This window comes from Periophthalmus magnuspinnatus, chromosome 14, assembly GCF_009829125.3.
Source record: "Periophthalmus magnuspinnatus isolate fPerMag1 chromosome 14, fPerMag1.2.pri, whole genome shotgun sequence".
In the NCBI taxonomy this organism is placed as follows: domain Eukaryota; kingdom Metazoa; phylum Chordata; class Actinopteri; order Gobiiformes; family Gobiidae; genus Periophthalmus; species Periophthalmus magnuspinnatus.
This window is the reverse complement of record NC_047139.1, coordinates 1,756,069-1,776,106: the sequence shown is the minus strand read 5'-3', so window position 1 is coordinate 1,776,106 and position 20,038 is coordinate 1,756,069. Positions and strand designations below refer to the sequence as shown.

Sequence of the window (20,038 nt, the reverse complement as noted above, 5' to 3'; positions counted from 1 at the left end):
TAGCTGCGTTTGCTAATGTGTGCGTTGCGTCTCCGTGGCAACTGTAGCCGCCGTCGTACGCGCAGAGAAACTACAAACTAAACAGTATTTTCAAATATACAGTCCCAACTTCTAACCAGCAGCTGTATTTAAAGGCAAACGGCGCAACTTTGTGTGCCGCTCGCTCGTCTCCATGGAGATGTGATCGTTTCGCCTGGAATGTTTCGCCGTCGAGCGTTAAAATGACCTATCGCCGCGGAGACAAGTAAGAGACCGGAGCAGTTTGTGTCACGTAATAAAAAGTGAATTGTACCTGTTGTGCCGCTGGTGAAGCAGACGATGGAGAGGTCGTCTGGCGATGGAGGCTGCGGAGGGACAAAATACATCAGTCAACGTGTAAAAAAAAAAAAAAAAAAAAAAAAAAAAAGGCCCCCAAGACTCCGGGGCCCGGGACAGCAGACCCCCCTGTCCCCCCCGTGTCCACTGCCCTGGTCCCGTCCCAACACTTTCACACACGAACGAGCTACTTCCTGTTTTGGGTCATTCAGATCTAAGTTAACTGAAAAAAGGTCAAAGGTCACACTAAAATAAGAACCGCTCTCCCTGAGTCACAGTTAAAGATCTATGATGGATTATTCAGGCTTTAGAAAACAAAACATTTCCTCTACACGAATAACTCACACAAAAAAATCATTAAAATCATAAAATGAATCATAAAATAAGTCCCAGTGCAGATGTGTGTGTGCAGATGTGTGTGTGCAGATGGGGGTGTGCAGGTGTGTGTGTGTAGATGTGTGTGTGTGTGCAGATGTGTGTGTGCAGATGTGTGTGTGTGCAGATGTGTGTGTGCAGATGTGTGTGTGCAGATGGGGGTGTGCAGGTGTGTGTGTGTAGATGTGTGTGTGTGCAGATGTGTGTGTGCAGATGTGTGTGTGGGGGTGTGCAGATGTGTGTAGATGTGTGTGTAGATGTGTGTGTGTAGATGTGTGTAGATGTGTGTGTAGATGTGTGTGTGTAGATGTGTGTAGATGTGTGTGTAGATGTGTGTGTAGATGTGTGTGTGCAGATGTGTGTAGATGTGTGTGTAGATGTGTGTGTGTAGATGTGTGTAGATGTGTGTGTAGATGTGTGTGTGTAGATGTGTGTAGATGTGTGTAGATGTGTGTGTAGATGTGTGTGTAGATGTGTGTGTGCTCCTTACACTGGGTGCTCTGTGGTGGTCCCGGCCGAGCGCCTGAAACAAACACAAGTCTCATTATGACACGACAAGAGTCGAGTCTCCATCACGACACGTTTGGGCTCTCAGAAAAGGTCTAGTCCTGGTCTAGTCCTGGTCCAGTCCTGGTCCAGTCCTGGTCTAGTCCTGGTTTAGTCCTGGTCTAGTCCTGGTCTAGTCCTGGTCGTACCTCGACCTCGTGCAGACTCTGTATGTGCACGCCGCAGCCCCTCCCTCTCTGCTGCAGCTCGGGGTCACATGGGTCCATCAGAATCACGCGTTTCAAACATGGCGTCTCTCTTCGCTCCACGTTCTCCAGGAGGACCTGGGCCTTCTCCGCTCGGTCACAAATCACCGTGGAGATCTCCGCTACAACAACCGAGACATTTACAGACGATTACGAGTTTGATCACACTCAGAGATCACTCCTAAAGTGAGACGTGTTTGTGGAGTCACCCGTGTTTATGATGAAGCGAATGGCGTCGGCGCCAAGAGTGTCGTACAGAGGAACCACCACCATGGAGTATGTGTAACACGCCATCTCTGAAATAAACCACTGAAACAGAGGAGAGAGGGGGGGGGGGGGGAGGGGAGGAGGAGAGAGGAGGGGAGGGGGGGGGGAAGAGAGTAGGAGGGAGGAGGAGAGAGGAGGAGAGAGAAGGAGAGGAAGGGGGGGAGGAGAGAGGAGGGGAGGAGGAGGGGAGGAGAGAGGAGGGGGGGAGAGGAGGAGAGGAGGAGAGAGGAGGAGGGGAGGAGAGAGGATGGGGGGAGAGGAGGAGAGGAGGAGAGAGGAGGAGAGGAGGAGGGGAGGGGGGGGGGAGGGGAGAGAGGAGGAGGGGAGGGGGGGGAAGAGAGTAGGAGAGAGGAGGAGAGAGGAGGAGAGAGAAGGAGAGGAAGGGGGGGAGGAGAGAGGAGGGGAGGAGGAGAGGACAGAGGAGGAGAGGAGAGGAGAGAGGAGGAGAGAGGAGAGAGGAGGAGAGAGGAGAGAGGAGGAGAGGAGAGAGGAGGAGGAGAGGAGAGAGGAGGAGAGGACAGAGGAGGAGAGGAGAGAGGAGAGGAGAGGAGGTGAGGAGGAGAGAGGAGAGAGGAGGAGAGGAGAGAGGAGGAGGAGAGGAGGAGAGGACAGAGGAGGAGAGGAGAGAGGAGAGGAGAGAGGAGGAGAGGAGAGAGGAGGAGGAGAGGAGGAGAGGAGAGAGGAGGAGAGGAGAGGAGAGGAGAGAGGAGGAGAGAGGAGAGAGGAGGAGAGGAGAGAGGAGGAGAGGAGAGAGGAGGAGGAGAGGAGGAGAGGACAGAGGAGGAGAGGAGAGAGGAGAGGAGAGAGGAGGAGAGGAGAGAGGAGAGGAGAGAGGAGGAGAGGAGAGAGGAGAGGAGAGAGAAGGAGAGAGGAGAGGAGGAGAGAGGAGAGAGGAGGAGAGGAGAGAGGAGGAGAGGAGAGAGGAGGAGGAGAGGAGGAGAGGTGAGAGGAGGAGAGGAGGAGAGAGGTGAGAGGAGAGGAGGAGGTGAGAGGAGGAAAGGAGGAGGTGAGATGAGAGCTGTACAGTCTGGATTAGAACTTGTGTCTTCCTGTTTGCTCTATTTTCATTTGTCTGATATTTATTATAATATTTTGTGGATGTACAGCAGAGCACAACTTTTATTTAACCGTATTTGGCTGTTCTACGCTGCCGTATTTGTGTAAAAATAAAAAAAAGCTTCTTTTTTCATGTTTATTTTCCCCTGAGAAGCCTTTTACAATTAATTAAAAACAGTTAGCTCCTCTAGTCTACACTGAAATGGTGCAAAGGATCATGGTCTATGTAGTTTTTTTGTTTTGTTTTTTTTTTTTGTCCAGGCACAGATACACTTTTTCTTTTATTATTTACATCTCTACTATTTAACGTCAAAGGTAAATGTTTGTTTGCTCTGGTGAGTGGCATATTGTTATTAACCCTGTAATTAAAATAAAGTATTCTGCAGAGTAATTATATCAGATCACAGCGTCCTCCATTATCTCATTACATCATATCACTGTGGTTTTGTACCTCGGGGCGGTTCTGAGCAAACACTCCGATGAACTGGTTGGGGTTGGGTTGACAGCCCTGGTGCAGCAGCCCCGATCCCAGATGCTCCGCCCTCGCGTTCACCTGGACAGGAAGACACGTCCATATAAGGTCAATGACAAACATGTGCCATAACATCACATAACCTTTGATACACCACCTTTGAACCCAAACGAGCGCCCGGAGCAACCTGTCAATCATCATCCTTAGTGTGATGCTAACTGAACGCACTGCTCTGTCTGAAGCTCCGTTAGCCTTTAATCTGAGCTTTGTTTGACAGAAACAAGTCGCTCTCAGGTATCTGTCTGCGGGACGTCTGTCTGCGGGACTCTATTCTCTCTTTCTCTTATTATTTATCTATTTTCTGCCTCATTTTCTCTGTATCCTCTGGTGTTCCATGTGTTTATTTAAATCTTTAATGTACAAATGACAATAAAAGCTCTGAATCTGTTGAATCTCTTGAGTCTGTTGAGTTTCGTTTTCCGGAGGAGCTGCTGTGAGTCTCTGCTCCAGACGAGTCTGGACCTGCAGCTTCACCGGGAGCAAAATTCACAGGAAAATCCAGCGGAAAATCCGAGTCGTCATGAAGGAAATTCAACTTTCATAATCTATTTTTAGGCCTCACTGTGCAACAACTCAGCACCTCCTTTCACACACTTCACACACTTCACACACTTCACACACTTCACACATGTCACACACTTCACACACTTCACACATGTCACACACTTCACACACTTCACACATGTCACACACTTCACACACTTCACACACTTCACACACTTCACACACTTCACACACTTCACACATGTCACACACTTCACACACTTCACACACTTCACACGTGTCACACACTTCACACATGTCACACACTTCACACACTTCACACGTGTCACACACTTCACACGTGTCACACACTTCACACACTTCACACGTGTCACACACTTCACACATGTCACACACTACACACACTTCACACGTGTCACACACTACACACATGTCACAGACTTCACACACGTCACACACTTCACACATGTCACACACTTCACACACTTCACACATGTCACACACTTCACACATGTCACACACGTCACACACTTTACACACACTGTCCGTTGCCGTTCACACACACCTCTCTGTAGGAGAGCCATTTGTAGGGCTGGTTGGGCAGACGGGAGCCGAGACAGGGGCCGTCACCTGAAACAACAGAAACACAACAACATTTAGTTTGTTTTTATATTCACCTCTGATTTATTTACATCTCAGAGCACCTGGTCCCACTTCATGATGTCATTAAGTGGTTATGTTTTTGTGTGATTAGTTTGACGACAGGTTCATTTTAAACAGCTAACAGCAACTAGCATGCTAACACACACTTCCTTATTGTTGGACAATAGAACACTCTATAACAGTACAGTGGAGGTACTGAACCCCACCGGTGTATATATATATATATATATATATATATATATATATATATATATATATATATATATATATATATATATATATATATATATATATATATATATATATATATATATATATATATATATATATATATAAGTATATATAAGTATATATAAGTATAAGTTAAGTTAAGTACTTCTGTAAGTACACGTTTAACCAGGACTAAACCAGGACTCACCGGTGATGTTGAGTCCCCTCTGAAACACCTCGTAAAGTGTGCGAGCGTCGTCATGGTAATGCGTCAGCAGCTTGGTCGGGTCGCCCATCATGGACCTCCTCCCCCCTCCTTCATTCTGAGGAGAGAAGGAGAAAGAGAGAGAGAAAGAGAAGAGGGGGAGAGTGCAGGGGGAAAGGGGAGGAAGAGGGAGAGAGAGAAAGAGAGGAAGACAAAGAGACAAGTGAGAGAGAGAACAGGGTAGAGAGGAGGAAGTGAGAGAGAGGGAGAGAGAGAGGGGGACAAAGAGATGGGGGAAAGAGGGAGAGAGAGAGATAATAGTGGAAGAAAAGCAAGAGAGGAAAAGAGAGGCAGGGAGAGACAGAGAAGAGGAGATGGAGAGAAAGAAGAGGGGGAAGGGGACATTTGTAAATGTGAGAGTCATAAATTTCTAAGACGACGCAACAGTGTCAGACCCTGGGGGCGCGGTTTAACACATCTGCTGACTCCACCTCCTCAGGGTCAAAGGTCAAGGCAGCACTTGAGTCAGTGACACACGCCGAGGGTCATGTGCATCTGCATTAAAGTACAACATGGACCCACACTGTGCTCTGACGGGTCGAACTCTGAACCAGAAAAATGAAAACAACAACTTCACATCAGTCAAAAACACATTAAACTCTCCAGTCCAGATTCTTTCAGTTGAGGCTCGACCTTCCACAGGCGGATTTTAAAAAAGCGATCCACACATTTGTGACGTGGCATCTGGATCATTGTGATTCTTTGTCAGAACAGAACAGAACGTCCAGACCACTGCAGATCGAGACAAGAACTAACACACGAGACACATCAGGCCTGTGCAGCTCTGGCTCCTGTTTCAAATCAGGCGCTCTATGGGTCCAGTCTGCGCTCTAAGGGTCCAGTCTGTTTTATTGTTTTTTTTCCTATGTATGATGTATGGTGTTGGCCTAGGACCCTCTCTATGTGTCAGGTCCCTCTCTATGTGTCAGGGCCCTGTCTATGTGTCAGGGCCCTCTTTATGTGTCAGGACCCTCTCTATGTGTCAGGGCCCTCTCTATGTGTCAGGTCCCTCTCTATGTGTCAGGGCCCTCTCTATGTGTCAGGGCCCTGTCTATGTGTCAGGGCCCTCTTTATGTGTCAGGACCCTCTCTATGTGTCAGGGCCCTCTCTATGTGTCAGGTCCCTCTCTATGTGTCAGGGCCCTCTCTATGTGTCAGGTCCCTCTCTATGTGTCAGGTCCCTCTCTATGTGTCAGGGCCCTGTCTATGTGTCAGGGCCCTCTTTATGTGTCAGGACCCTCTCTATGTGTCAGGGCCCTCTCTATGTGTCAGGGCCGTCTCTATGTGTCAGGGCCCTCTCTATGTGTCAGGGCCCTGTCTATGTGTCAGGGCCCTCTTTATGTGTCAGGACCCTCTCTATGTGTCAGGGCCCTCTCTATGTGTCAGGTCCCTCTCTATGTGTCAGGGCCCTCTCTATGTGTCAGGACCCTCTCTATGTGTCAGGGCCCTCTCTATGTGTCAGGACCCTCTCTATGTGTCAGGGCCCTCTCTATGTGTCAGGACCGTCTCTATGTGTCAGGGCCCTGCCTATGTGTCAGGACTCTGTCTATGTGTCAGGGCCGTCTCTATGTGTCAGGGCCCTCTCTATGTGTCAGGGCCGTCTCTATGTGTCAGGGCCCTCTCTATGTGTCAGGGCCCTGTCTATGTGTCAGGGCCCTCTTTATGTGTCAGGACCCTCTCTATGTGTCAGGGCCCTCTCTATGTGTCAGGACCCAGTCTATGTGTCAGGGCCCTCTCTATGTGTCAGGACCGTCTCTACGTGTCAGGACCGTCTCTATGTGTCAGGGCCCTCTCTATGTGTCAGGACCGTCTCTATGTGTCAGGGCCCAGTCTCCGCCCCTGTCTCTGGGTGCAGTTTCTTACCGGGACCTCCTCAGACTGGTGCTGGAGGCTGCAGGGGGAGCGGATGGGGCGTGGCCTCGTGGCAAACCAATAGGCCAGAACAGCCGCGAGGGCCCCGATCCCGACCAGCGCCGAGGGGGGCAGGGACCGAACCAAGTGCCCCAAGTCCTCCATCTCTGGGACCCTGAGGCCGGTCATCAGCTCCTGGGCCTGCATCTTCTCCATCAGCGTCGAACTCAACTCTGGAACACAAACACAAACACAAAAGAAACTTTTGAAGTCATTTCAGACACACTTAAGGTGGACGTTCAGGTACAAAGGAACATTTGTCCTCTGCATTTGACCCGTCCCTCAGTGTCTCTGGGTCAGACCTGAGCTGGAGGATTTAACCTGATGTGAATGTTTTGAGCTGATGGGGAAAACCGGACACAGAGAGAACACGCAAACTCCACACGGACACAGAGAGAACACGCAAACTCCACACAGACACAGAGAGAACACGCAAACTCCACACAGACACAGAGAGAATATGCAAACTCCACAAAGACACAGAGAGAACATGCAAACTCCACACAGACACAGAGAGAACATGCAAACTCCACACAGACACAGAGAGAACACGCAAACTCCACAAAGACACAGAGAGAACATGCAAACTCCACACAGACACAGAGAGAACACGCAAACTCCACACAGACACAGAGAGAATATGCAAACTCCACAAAGACACAGAGAGAACATGCAAACTCCACACAGACACAGAGAGAACACGCAAACTCCACAAAGACACAGGGAGAACATGCAAACTCCACACAGACACGGAGTTTGCGTGTTCTCTCTGTGTCTCTGAGTCTCCAGATCTTCTTTCATGGGCTTCAGGATTATGACCAGTTTATTCCGTTTCCATAGCAATTAACAACTTCAAACCAAACGCAGGTTTCAGGTCACGAGTTTTGATCTCGAGACGAAACTCCACAACTCAGACGTGTGGAAAATATTGAAGCTGATTCAGGGGAAAAGCGAGATAAAAACACTGGCACAGTTTAATAAAAGCAGAAGAAGAAAAGGCGGCGATCCCAGAGCGCGGCGAGTCCACTGCAGAGGTCAGCAAAAAAAAACACACCGCAAAATACAAGTGCAAACATGGTCTGGTCAGGGAACGTGGGAAAAACACTTTGTTTAAATTAACGCTTAACTAATTAACCCACTGTGACACGCCCACTGTGACACGCCCACTGTGACACGCCCACTGTGACACGCCCACTGTGACACGCCCACTGTGACACGCCCACTGTGACACGTCCACTGTGACACGCCCACTGTGACACGCCCACTGTGACACGCCCACTGTGACACGCCCACTGTGACACGCCCACTGTGACACGCCCACTGTGACGTCCGCTCTTCCTTCTCCAGTTTTATTTTCTTAATCGTTGATACTCGTAGGATTCTGCAGCGTCGCGTCGTCATTTTGGTACAAATGAAAAAAAAAAAGTGCTGCTCTAGTGTGACGTGCATCTGTCCACAGGGGGCGCTACAGCGGCGCTTTGTTGTGACGACATTTACGGCGACGTGAGGTCCCATTGGACACTGCAGGTTTCTAACGCGGAAGTCGGCGGATTTATTTCTTTTATTAAGTGGTTTTAGATGAATATTATGATTTAAAATGTGTAAAATATAACAAAATGATCCACAGAGATGAGAACCATAAAGACACAAGCACAATAAAGCCAGGACTAAACCAGGACCAAACAAGGACTAAACCAGGAATAAACCAGGACCAAACCAGGACTAAACCAGGACTAAACCAGGACCAAACAAGGACTAAACCAGGAATAAACCAGGACCAAACCAGGACTAAACCAGGACTAAACCAGGACTAAACCAGGACCAAACCAGGACCAAACAAGGACTAAACCAGGAATAAACCAGGACCAAACCAGGACTAAACCAGGACTAAACCAGGACTAAACCAGGACTAAACCAGGACTAAACCAGGACTAAACCAGAACTAAACCAGGACCAAACCAGGACTAAACCAGGACTGAACCAGGGCTAAACCAGGACTAAACCAAGACTAAACCAGGACTGAACCAGCACTGGACCAGGACTGAACCAGGACTGAACCAGGACTAAACCAGGACTGAACCAGGACTAAACCAGGACTAAACCAAGTCTTTATCCTGATGTGTGTGTGTTTCTCTGTGTATCACACACACAGACCAGTACACACATACACACAGTACACACTATGAACCTACTGGACACTGAGGGACACACAGATGTCCCTCAGTGTCCAGTCTGACGTGCTCGTGTGGTCACCGCAGTCGTCCTGGTCTGACCGGGCCCAACGCCGCGCTCGGGCGGTTTTATTCTGGTGGGTTTCACTTCCTCTTGCAGTCACACGGCGCTCTATGACTTCCTGTCTGCTCCTCTTCACTTCCTGTTTGTCTGAAGTGCAGAGCATGCTGGGTAAAACGCGAGGGCCGTGGGAACAGACACTTCCGATCGAGATGATTTTGTACGTTTATTTGAAGGAGGAGAAGTGGTCAGAGCGGTCCGAGCGGTCAGCAGATGTAGAAGTATAATCCATGTTCTAACGCTGTTATATCCTCAAAAACAGACCTGGAGTTGTGTTTTGTTTCATTCACATGTTTGAGTCACACTTTATTATTAGTCTGTAACATCTACAAAGATCAAAATGCGACGTTCCACCTTGTGATGTCATCAAGTGGTAGTTTTCAAGTGAACAGCTCCTTTTACCTTTAGTTCAGTGGAGATTGAAGCAATTCCAGGTTTGAAATTAATGATCCAAATGATTCTAGAAATGAAGGTGTGTGGAGTTTAAAACACAGCGGAGCACTTCCTGTATTACCACATGATGACATCACAAGGTGGAACAGAGTGTTTTCAGTTTGAGAGAAGAACTCAGCCTAAATCTGCAGAGTTTGTGTTAAACATGTGAGAATGAAACAAAACACAACAACTCCAGGTCTGTGTGAGACGAGGAAACGACATTAGAACAGATCAGAGAGTAGAGGAATATGGGCCCTTTAATATGGGCCCTTTAATATGGGCCCTTTAATATGGGCCCTTTAATATGGGCCCTTTAATATGGGCCCTTTAATATGGGCCCTTTAATATGGGCCTTTTTAAACGCTGTAATGATCCTGTTGCTCTGAGGTTTTGTTTTTCTGTTCTGTTCCTTGTATTTTAATGCAGATGTACATTGTATGTCCAGGTCCAGGTCCAGGTCCAGGTCCAGGGTCCAGGGTCCAGGTCCGGGTCCAGGTCCATGGTCCAGGGTCCAGGTCCAGGGTCCAGGTCCAGGGTCCAGGTCCAGGATCATCCGGTTTATATTTGGTTTATTGTTTTTAAAAGTTTGTTGTTTTGGACGTGACTCTGGTCTCAGCTGAAACAACACGACTCTACAGGAACGAACAGAACAAACAGAGGAGCAGAGGGAACTGTCGGGCAAACGCGACGCCAGACACTCTGAGGAACCGGGCTGTGGGTTAGATTCCCAGTCACCGGTGTCTGTGAGGTGTTGCATGTTCTACCTGTGTCTGGACGGGTTTCCTCTGGAGCTGAAAGACTCAACACAATCCACACGATCACAAAGGCTTAGTCTGCATAAAAACCTCTGGAGTTTAGAGCTGTCCACATGTTCTGAGATGTCCCTGTGTGTCAGATGCCCTTCCTGAGGATCAGATGCTGACGCTCTAACTGCTCATCAGGGTTTACAGATTTACAGGAAGAAACAAGTGTCCGAGTCTTTGAAAAATAGAACCAAAACTGGACACGGCCCCAAAAAAATCACACTCAAATATTCACGGCCTGAACTTCAGTCACTCAACACAAAACAAGAACATCAGCTCTGAAAGTCAGATCGGAATCGATACTACAACTAGAATCGAAACTACATACTCATCTGAGTATCGATACTAAAAAAGTCCCACTGACAGAAATGAGTCTGTCCTGAGTCTGTTTATACTGAAGTGTCTCACACCATGGACCAGTCCTGGTTTAGTCCTGGTTCATTCCTGGTTTAGTCCTGGTTTAGTCCTGGTTTAGTCCTGGTTCAGTCCTGGTTCATTCCTGGTTTAGTCCTGGTTCAGTCCTGGTTTAGTCCTGGTTCAGTCCTGGTTCATTCCTGGTTTAGTCCTGGTTCAGTCCTGGTTTAGTCCTGGTTCAGTCCTGGTTCATTCCTGGTTTAGTCCTGGTTTAGTCCTGGTTTAGTCCTGGTTCAGTCCTAGTTCATTCCTGGTTCAGTCCTGGTTTAGTCCTGGTTCATTCCTGGTTTAGTCCTGGTTCAGTCCTGGTTTAGTCCTGGTTTAGTCCTGGTTCAGTCCTAGTTCATTCCTGGTTCAGTCCTGGTTTAGTCCTGGTTCAGTCCTGGTTTAGTCCTGGTTCAGTCCTGGTTTAGTCCTTAAAATAATTTTGTGTTACATGTTACACACACACACACACACACCCCTAAACACACCCCTACACGCACACACACTCACACACACACACACAGGTGGCTGCATTAGCGGAGGGCAGGGCGGCTAAGCTCCGCCCATCGGCCCATCTCGTCGTCACGGTGATTAACCCTGTGTGGGATTAGGCCCGTGTGACCTGCAGTAACCACCTGTCTGAGCTCAGCGTCAGCGTCTCACGTGACATCACACACCCTACAGGCCAATCGTATTTAACGCTGATGACATCACACATCTGGAGCGTGACATCACCACAGTCGACAGCCTCTGACCTCTGACCTCTGACCCCTCAAGTTGAATAAACTGTGTCGTCGTCTCATTTACAGATTCAGAGGTGATTCTGTGTAAATCGTCTCTTGGGTTTAGAGTTTTGTGGCTTAAATGAGTCTGTATGTTTCTGTCCACTGTCCCTGTCCACTGTCCCTGTCTACTGTCTCTGTCCACTGTCCACTGTCTACTGTCTCTGTCAACTGTCCCTGTCCACTGTCTGTTTCACTTCCGTCTGGACTCGTTCAGTTTGGTGTTTTTAACAGAGAAAATGAAGACGCTCCTGCTCCACCTGAGAGACACGAGGTCCAACTCCTGCTCCACCTGAGAGACGGGCATCAGGAGGACGGTCTGACCTCCACGTTGGGGTCAAAGTATCACATCCTCCGTGTTCATGAGTCCACTATCAAACACCTCACGTCTGGGAGGGCATCTGACACACAGGGACACAGGAGGACGGGAGGGCATCTGACACACAGGAGGACGGGAGGACGGGAGGGCATCTGACACACATGTCTCTGTCTCTGTGTAAACGGCTGCAGAGAGTCACAGGCACAGAGCCAGATCTGAGCCTGAGATTTGAGCCTGAGAGGCTCCCGTATCACACCACCTCAGTCTGGACACGCCCCCTCTCCTCCTCCTCCTCCTCCTCCTCCTCCTCCTCCTCCTCCTCCTCCTCCTCCTCCTCCTCTCCCGTCATCATACATGCTCGACCTCCCTTCAATTTCCCTTTTATCTCCCCCTCTCTCCTCCCTCCTCCTCTATCCCTTTGTCTCTTCTCTCCTTTGGCTCACTCACTCACTTCTTTCCCTCTGTCTGTCCCCCATCTCCTCTTCCCTCTCTCTCTCTCTCTCTCTCTCCACCTACTCTCTCTCCTCCCTCCTACTCCCCCTCTCCTCTTATCTTTCTCCTCTTCCCCCTCCTTAATCTATCTCCTGACCTCCCCCCCTCTCTCTCTCCTCCTCTACCCCTCTCTTTCTCTCTATCTCTCCCTCTCCTCCCCTCCTCTCTCTCTCCTCTCGCTCCCCCCTCCTCCCCCCCTTCTCCCTCTTCCCGTCTCTCTCTACTCTGCCCTCTGCTCCTCCTCTCCCCCTCTCTCCCTCACTCTCTCTCTCTCCCCTCCTCCTCTCCCCCCTCTCTCCCTCACTCTCTCTCTCCCTCCTCCTCCTCTCCCCCTTTCTCTTTCTCTCTATCTCTCTCCTCTCGCTCCCCCCTCCTCCCCCCTTCTCCCTCTCCCCGTCTCTCTCTACTCTGCCCTCTCCTCCTCCTCTCCCCTCTCTCTTTCTCTCCTCCTCCTCTCCCCTCTCTCCCCCCTCTCCCCCTCTCTCCCTCACTCTCTCCCCTCCTCCTCCTCCTCCTCCTCCTCCTCTCCCCCTCTCTCTCCCTCCCTCTCCCTCCTCCTCCTCTCCCCTCTCTCCCCCTCTCTCCCTCACTCTCTCCCCTCCTCCTCCTCCTCCTCTCCCCTCTCTCCCCCTCTCTCCCTCACTCTCTCCCTCTCCCTCCTCCTCCTCCTCTCTCTCCCCTCCTCCCCCTCTCCTCCTCCTTTTCTCCCCCCTCCTCCTCTCCCCCTCTCTCTCTCCTCCTCTCCCCCTCTCCCCCTCCCCCCCCCCCTCCCCCCCTCTCTCTCTCTGTTCTTATCTCATATTTGCATTGTCGGGCCATTTGCATCAGAGGCAAATCACAAACCGACGTCTCAAATCTAAACTGAAAACACAAAGGTATCAGAAGTACTCACTACTATGAGTATTACTCCAGCAAAAGTACAGTAAAAGTACAGGTACCACGGTCAAAAATACTCAGGTAAAAGTACAGACAGATGTTTTAAGTTCATAAATGTATTAAAGAACCAGGACTAAACCAGGACTAAACCAGGACTAAACCAGGAACTAAACCAGGACTAAACCAGGACTGAACCAGGACTGAACCAGGACTAAACCAGGACTAAACCAGGAACTAAACCAGGACTAAACCAGGACTGAACCAGGACTAAACCAGGACTAAACCAGGACTGAACCAGGACTGAACCAGGACTAAACCAGGACTAAACCAGGAACTAAACCAGGACTAAACCAGGACTGAACCAGGACTAAACCAGGACTAAACCAGGACTAAACCTGAAAAGGTATGAAATGATAGAAAAAGAAAGGAGAGAGACAATTAGTATCAGACAAAAGGGGAGAAGAGGAGAGAGAGCACAGTGTTGCTGAGTTAGCACAGAGACACTCAGGCTCCATCAGAATCTATCAACATTAAGAAAACACACACACACACGCACACACACACACACACACACACCCGCACACACACGCACCCCCCCCCCCCCCCCCACACACACACACACACACACACCCGCACACACACGCACACCCCCCCCCCCCACACACACACACACGCACACACTTTGGAACAGGAACACTTTAGTTTAGCTCAATATTCAATATATCTATATATAAAGCAGATCATCTGCAGACGAGTCAGATCTATGTCTCACTGCAGCAGGTGAATCTGGACCAGTGGATTCACTGCATCAACAGATCAGTGTGTGGAGGAAAAACAACTTTCTCCAGATAAAAGACAAGACTCAAGTCAGAGTCACAGAGAAAGTGTCAGCGTCACCTCCAGTCTCTCTCTCTAAAACCTTCAACTCAGGACAGAAATCTCAGGGTAATAATGGACTTTGAACTTTAACAGACACATCAAATCAATAACATCTGCAGCTTTTTACCACGAAAAACATGTCAAAGGTCAAAGGTCAAACCCAGACTCAGACTTATCCTGCATTTGTGTCCAGTAGATTAGACGACTGTAACGTCCTGATCACTGGACTCTCCAAACGAGCCACAGAACAGAACATCCAGAACATCCAGAACATGCAGAACATCCAGAACATCCAGAACATCCAGAACATCCAGAACATCCAGAACACTGCTGCTCGGGTCAGGACTAGAACCAGGAAGTACTTCACACATGTGTCCTGTGGCTCCTGTGGCTCCTGTGGCTCCTGTGGCTCAGAGTCTTTAAAGCAGCTCAGTGTGAACAAGTCTCTCCATGGACCAGCACCAAAGAACATCTCCCACATGAGGAGGACTGAACCAGGACTAAACCAGGACTAAACCAGGACTAAACCAGGACTAAACCAGGACTGAACCGGGACTAAACCAGGACTGAACCAGGACTAAACCAGGACTGAACCGGGACTAAACCAGGACTAAACCAGGACTGAACCAGGACTAAACCAGGACTGAACCAGGACTAAACCAGGACTAAACCAGGACTGAACCAGGACTAAACCAGGACTGAACCAGGACTAAACCAGGACTGAACCAGGACTAAACCAGGACCAAACCAGGACTGAACCAGGACTAAACCAGGACTAAACCAGGACTGAACCGGGACTAAACCAGGACTGAACCAGGACTAAACCAGGACTGAACCGGGACTAAACCAGGACTAAACCAGGACTGAACCAGGACTAAACCAGGACTGAACCAGGACTAAACCAGGACTAAACCAGGACTGAACCAGGACTAAACCAGGACTGAACCAGGACTAAACCAGGACTGAACCAGGACTAAACCAGGACCAAACCAGGACTGAACCAGGACTAAACCAGGACTAAACCAGGACTGTGCATATGACTGAAAAGGTTTTATTCTGCCTCTTTTCTTTTAATGATTATTTAGGTTTTTGTTTGTTTGTTTGTGATTTTTGTCTCAATAATAATCATGTCTCTGTCGTTTGCTCTTTAACCGTCGTGTTTGGACAATCCATATTAAACTTTGAACAGGGAAAAAGTCTAGATTTACACGAGCGGACGGAGGATCCTACTGAATAAAACATGAGACAGGTGCTGTGGACAGGTGGACAAGTGCAGAGACTGTGGACAGGTGCAGAGACTGTGGACAGGGGGACAGGTGCAGAGACTGTGGACAGGTGCAGAGACTGTGGACAGGGGGACAGGTGCAGAGACTGTGGACAGGTGGACAGGTGTAGAGACTGTGGACAGGTGCAGAGACTGTGGACAGGGGGACAGGTGCAGAGACTGTGGACAGGGGGACAGGTGCAGAGACTGTGGACAGGTGCAGAGACTGTGGACAGGTGGACAGGTGCAGAGACTGTGGACAGGGGGACAGGTGCAGAGACTGTGGACAGGTGCAGAGACTGTGGACAGGTGGACAGGTGTAGAGACTGTGGACAGGGGGACAGGTGCAGAGACTGTGGACAGGGGGACAGGTGCAGAGACTGTGGACAGGGGGACAGGTGCAGAGACTGTGGACAGGTGCAGAGACTGTGGACAGGGGGACAGGTGCAGAGACTGTGGACAGGTGTAGAGACTGTGGACAGGTGGACAGGTGCAGAGACTGTGGACAGGGGGATAGGTACAGAGACTGTGGACAGGGGGACAAGTGCAGAGACTGTGGACAGGTGGACAGGTGCAGAGACTGTGGACAGGTGGACAGGTGCAGAGACTGTGGACAGGTGGACAGGTGCAGAGACTGTGGACAGGGGGACAGGTGCAGAGACTGTGGACAGGTGGACAAGTGCAGAGACTGTGGACAGGGGGACAGGTGCAGAGACTGTGGACAGGTGCAGAGACTGTGGACAGGGGGACAGGTGCAGAGACTGTGGACAGGTGCAGAGACTGTGGACAGGTGGACAGGTGCAGAGACTGTGGACAGGGGGACAGGTGGGGGGCAGGTGAACCAAACAGGGGTTCAGTTACACAGATGTACAATAAGCCGCACCTGCACGACGCTAACGCTAACGCTAACGCTAACGCTAACGCTAACAGACTGAGGTGCTACGTGACACGGGCGGCGGGAGCAGATGGCGAGCGCGAGGACGAGCCGTTATGTCTGACATCTGATATTTACCTTTGAAAACCCAACGCGAGGCCACGACTTTCTCTAGAGATGAACTAAAAAGCACAACTAAACTTTTCACTTTGGTAAAAATAATCAAATATATTTATCTGGAATATGAAAAGAATCAGTATCGAACGGCGGTATCGAATCGCAACACCGGCTGATACAGATATCGATGAACCGATACTGCTGAAAGTTCATATTTGTTTCATTTTTATCGGTAAAAAGTCACGTTAAACTCACGATTCACGAGTTTAAAGTGTCTTGTTCTTTTTTCTACATAAATAGTGTTTTTCCCGTGAGCTCCCCCTGCAGGTGTGGACATGTCAGTGCAGTTTGACTCATACACAAAGATAAACTCAGGAAAAGTTCATTTCTATTTCTATCAATGGGAGTTTTTTAGTATCGATACTTGCTGAAATGAGTATTGAGTATCGAGTTTTGGTATCGAGTCGAATCTGATTTTCTTCTGACGGCCCTAAACTGAATCGTCGTTTCCGTGACATTGGCTCAGGACGAGTCACATCTGCCACAGTGACCTCAGCTTCATAAACACAAGATCAAGGACGTTAGACTGAAGCAGAGCCAGAGCAAAGCAAACTGTGTGAAAGGGGCTGTGTGTGTGTGTGTGTGTGTGTGTGTGGGGGTGTGTGTGTGTGTGTGTGAGTGGAGCTGTGTGAGTGGAGCTGTGTGTGAGTGGAGCTGTGTGTGAGTGGAGCTGTGTGAGTGGAGCTGTGTGTGAGTGGAGCTGTGTGAGTGGAGCTGTGTGTGAGTGGAGCTGTGTGAGTGGAGCTGTGTGTGTGTGGAGCTGTGTGTGTGTGTGGAGCTGTGTGTTTGGAGCTGTGTGTGTGGAGCTGTGTGTGTGTGGAGCTGTGTGTTTGGAGCTGTGTGAGTGGAGCTGTGTGTGAGTGGAGCTGTGTGTGAGTGGAGCTGTGTGAGTGGAGCTGTGTGTGTGTGGAGCTGTGTGTGTGTGGAGCTGTGTGTGTGGAGTTGTGTGAGTGGAGCTGTGTGAGTGGAGCTGTGTGTGAGTGGAGCTGTGTGAGTGGAGCTGTGTGAGTGGAGCTGTGTGTGAGTGGAGCTGTGTGTGTGTGGAGCACATGTCGTGTGTTAACCCATTAACCTAACGGACTTAAATGGGCGGGTTTAAAAATGCTGATATCCAATAAACCAGCTCCACCACTTAGGACATTACAACCACCACGCCTGAGTGGACCTGGTTTAGTCCTGGTTTAGTCCTGGTTTAGTCCTGGTTTAGTCCTGGTTTAGTTCTCAAGATATACCTAAAAAAAATCACTCAATAGGCCTTTATCTGTCTCATTCCTCTCCTCCTTTCCACCTCTCCCCTCTTTCCTCACTCCTCTGCATTTTAACCTCGAGCCCCTGTGTTTCGGGGCGTGGGGGAGAGGAGAGGAGGAGGAGCAGAGGAGGAGAAGAGGAGGAGCACAGGAGGAGCACAGGAGGAGCACAGGAGGAGAAGAGGAGGATCACAGGAGGAGTAGAGGAAGAGCAGAAGAGAAGAGGAGGAGCACAGGAGGAGCAGAGGAGGAGCACAGGGGGAGCAGAGGAGGAGAACAGGAGGAGCACAGGGGGAGCACAGGAGGAGAACAGGAGGAGCACAGGGGGATCACAGGAGGAGCATAAGAGGAGAAGAGGAGGAGCAGTGGAGCAGCAGAGGAGGAGCAGAGGAGCAGCAGAGGAGGAGCAGAGGAGGAGCACAGGAGGATCACAGGAGGAGCAGAGGAGGCGCACAGGAGGATCACAGGGGGAGGGAGTGGAGGGGGCGTGTTGCACATGCGCAGTGGACTCCTCTCGTTCCGCCGGTCCAGGCCGCAGGATCGCCCCGGGATTTCAGCACTGGACAGCTCCGGCCAATCAGCGGCGCAGCTCTGACGCACGTCACGCACCGAGCCTCCATCACTGAGCGGGGCATGGAGGTGGAGGACATGACAGTGCCGCCTCCACCGGCGTTTGGGCTCCACCGCGTCCGCTCAGTCCGCACACGGGGTCCAAACAGCGCCATGATCAGACACAACAGGCGCATCTTTACGCCGCTTCCGAAACGTTCCAAATGTGACGCACGCGTGACCGTTTACGCAGCACGTCCAACGACCTTAAGCACGTTTTTATGTGTTGTGACTTTAGCGTCCCATTCAAACGGACAGATTAGCCATTTGGCGATATTTTGGGGTTACGCAACGTGGCACAAAACACCACAGCGCACACGTCCAATGATGCAGCGGAACCACGCGCGTAAAGACACAACGAGTGCACCGCGTGGCTCTTTTGGCTCAACGCAACGGGAAGCCACCCAATGTCTGACCGTGGAGTTTGCAAAACGAAACAGCTGAAAGTGATGCACTGAAACGCGCCCACACTGGTGCAAAATGAAGCTAAACACGTGAATGCGCAAAACAGTGTGATTGCGAAAGAAAAGAGGGACAGAGACACGGAGGAAGTGGAGTGTCAGAGGAGGAGGCCGGAGCAGCAAAGTCACGCCAGAAGCCGGCAGAGAAGATGTCGCCTGGCAACACGCACGTCGGGCAGGTGCAGCCTCATCCCGACATTACCCAGAACTCCACCAGGAACAAAAAAAAAACAGTTTGGACACTTACCTAATAAAACCCAGAGCGCGCCAGAGACCAACACGAAAACCAGCATCTCCTCATTGAGCCAGCGTTTTCTCCCGGCTCAGAACTGCACCACTGACTGCACCAAGCGCGCCGACAATCCGCGAGATTAGGGCGAAGAGGAGGGGGGGAGGAAGAGAGGAAGAGCAGGGAGGAAGAGGAGGGAGGGAGGACACATATATGAGAGGCGCAGCGGGGGGGGACACGCGGAGGAGGAGGGGACAAACCGGTGGTCCGATTCCTTTACGCAGAGGTTTTGGACAGAGAGGAGCGGGAGGTTTAGACCCGGTGCGTCTGGAGCATCTGCGGAGCGCGCGACATGGCCCCGGGAAGACGTGCACGAGGCGTGCACGCGGCGGGCACGCGCCAAGGTGACCGGGGATAAGGCCGGACTTATCACCGCGTCATGTCTCACATTTTTATTTATTTATTTATTTTGGGAGACTGTTTAATCAATAGTTCACAGTCCAGAAAAACATGGACACGCGAATTTAGCAACGTCTGTGTTTTTATTGGAACGAGTGCAACGCGGTCACGTGATCACGTGATAACACGTCACAGGCTCAGGAAGAACGTGTTTATTTTATTTAGTTTTATTTAGTGTTTTTGTTATTTATTTAAAACAAACAGTCCTGCAAAAACAGAACGAATGAACCAGGACTAAACCAGGACTGAACCAGGACTAAACCAGGACTAAACCAGGACTAAACCAGGACTGAACCAGGACTAAACCAGGACTAAACCAGGTCTAAACCAGGACTAAACCAGGACTGAACCAGGACTAAACCAGGGCTAAACCAGGACTAAACCAGGACTGAACCAGGACTGAACCAGGACTAAACCAGGTCTAAACCAGGACTAAACCAGGACTGAACCAGGACTGAACCAGGACTAAACCAGGACTAAACCAGGACTAAACCAGGTCTAAACCAGGACTAAACCAGGACTAAACCAGGACTAAACCAGGACTGAACCAGGACTAAACCAGGACTAAACCAGGTCTAAACCAGGACTAAAC

General features: G+C 50.1%; 1 protein-coding gene across 1 annotated transcript in view; it reads right to left on the bottom strand.

The window, feature by feature from the left end:
* Positions 1 to 19,172, bottom strand: part of acsl6 (acyl-CoA synthetase long chain family member 6) — a 38,073-nt gene extending 18,901 nt beyond the window's left edge. Inside the window, exons 1-9 of the mRNA XM_033978097.2 lie at positions 19,006 to 19,172; positions 6,802 to 7,022; positions 4,883 to 4,997; positions 4,367 to 4,431; positions 3,217 to 3,318; positions 1,652 to 1,751; positions 1,386 to 1,564; positions 1,181 to 1,213; positions 293 to 344 (exon numbers count right to left, since the gene is read on the bottom strand). Of these exons, the coding sequence (XP_033833988.1) occupies positions 293 to 344; positions 1,181 to 1,213; positions 1,386 to 1,564; positions 1,652 to 1,751; positions 3,217 to 3,318; positions 4,367 to 4,431; positions 4,883 to 4,997; positions 6,802 to 7,022; positions 19,006 to 19,051 (913 nt within the window). The 5' untranslated portion in view covers positions 19,052 to 19,172. The remainder of the gene's footprint in view (positions 1 to 292; positions 345 to 1,180; positions 1,214 to 1,385; positions 1,565 to 1,651; positions 1,752 to 3,216; positions 3,319 to 4,366; positions 4,432 to 4,882; positions 4,998 to 6,801; positions 7,023 to 19,005) is intronic.
* Between the last annotated feature and the right edge of the window lie 866 nt (positions 19,173 to 20,038).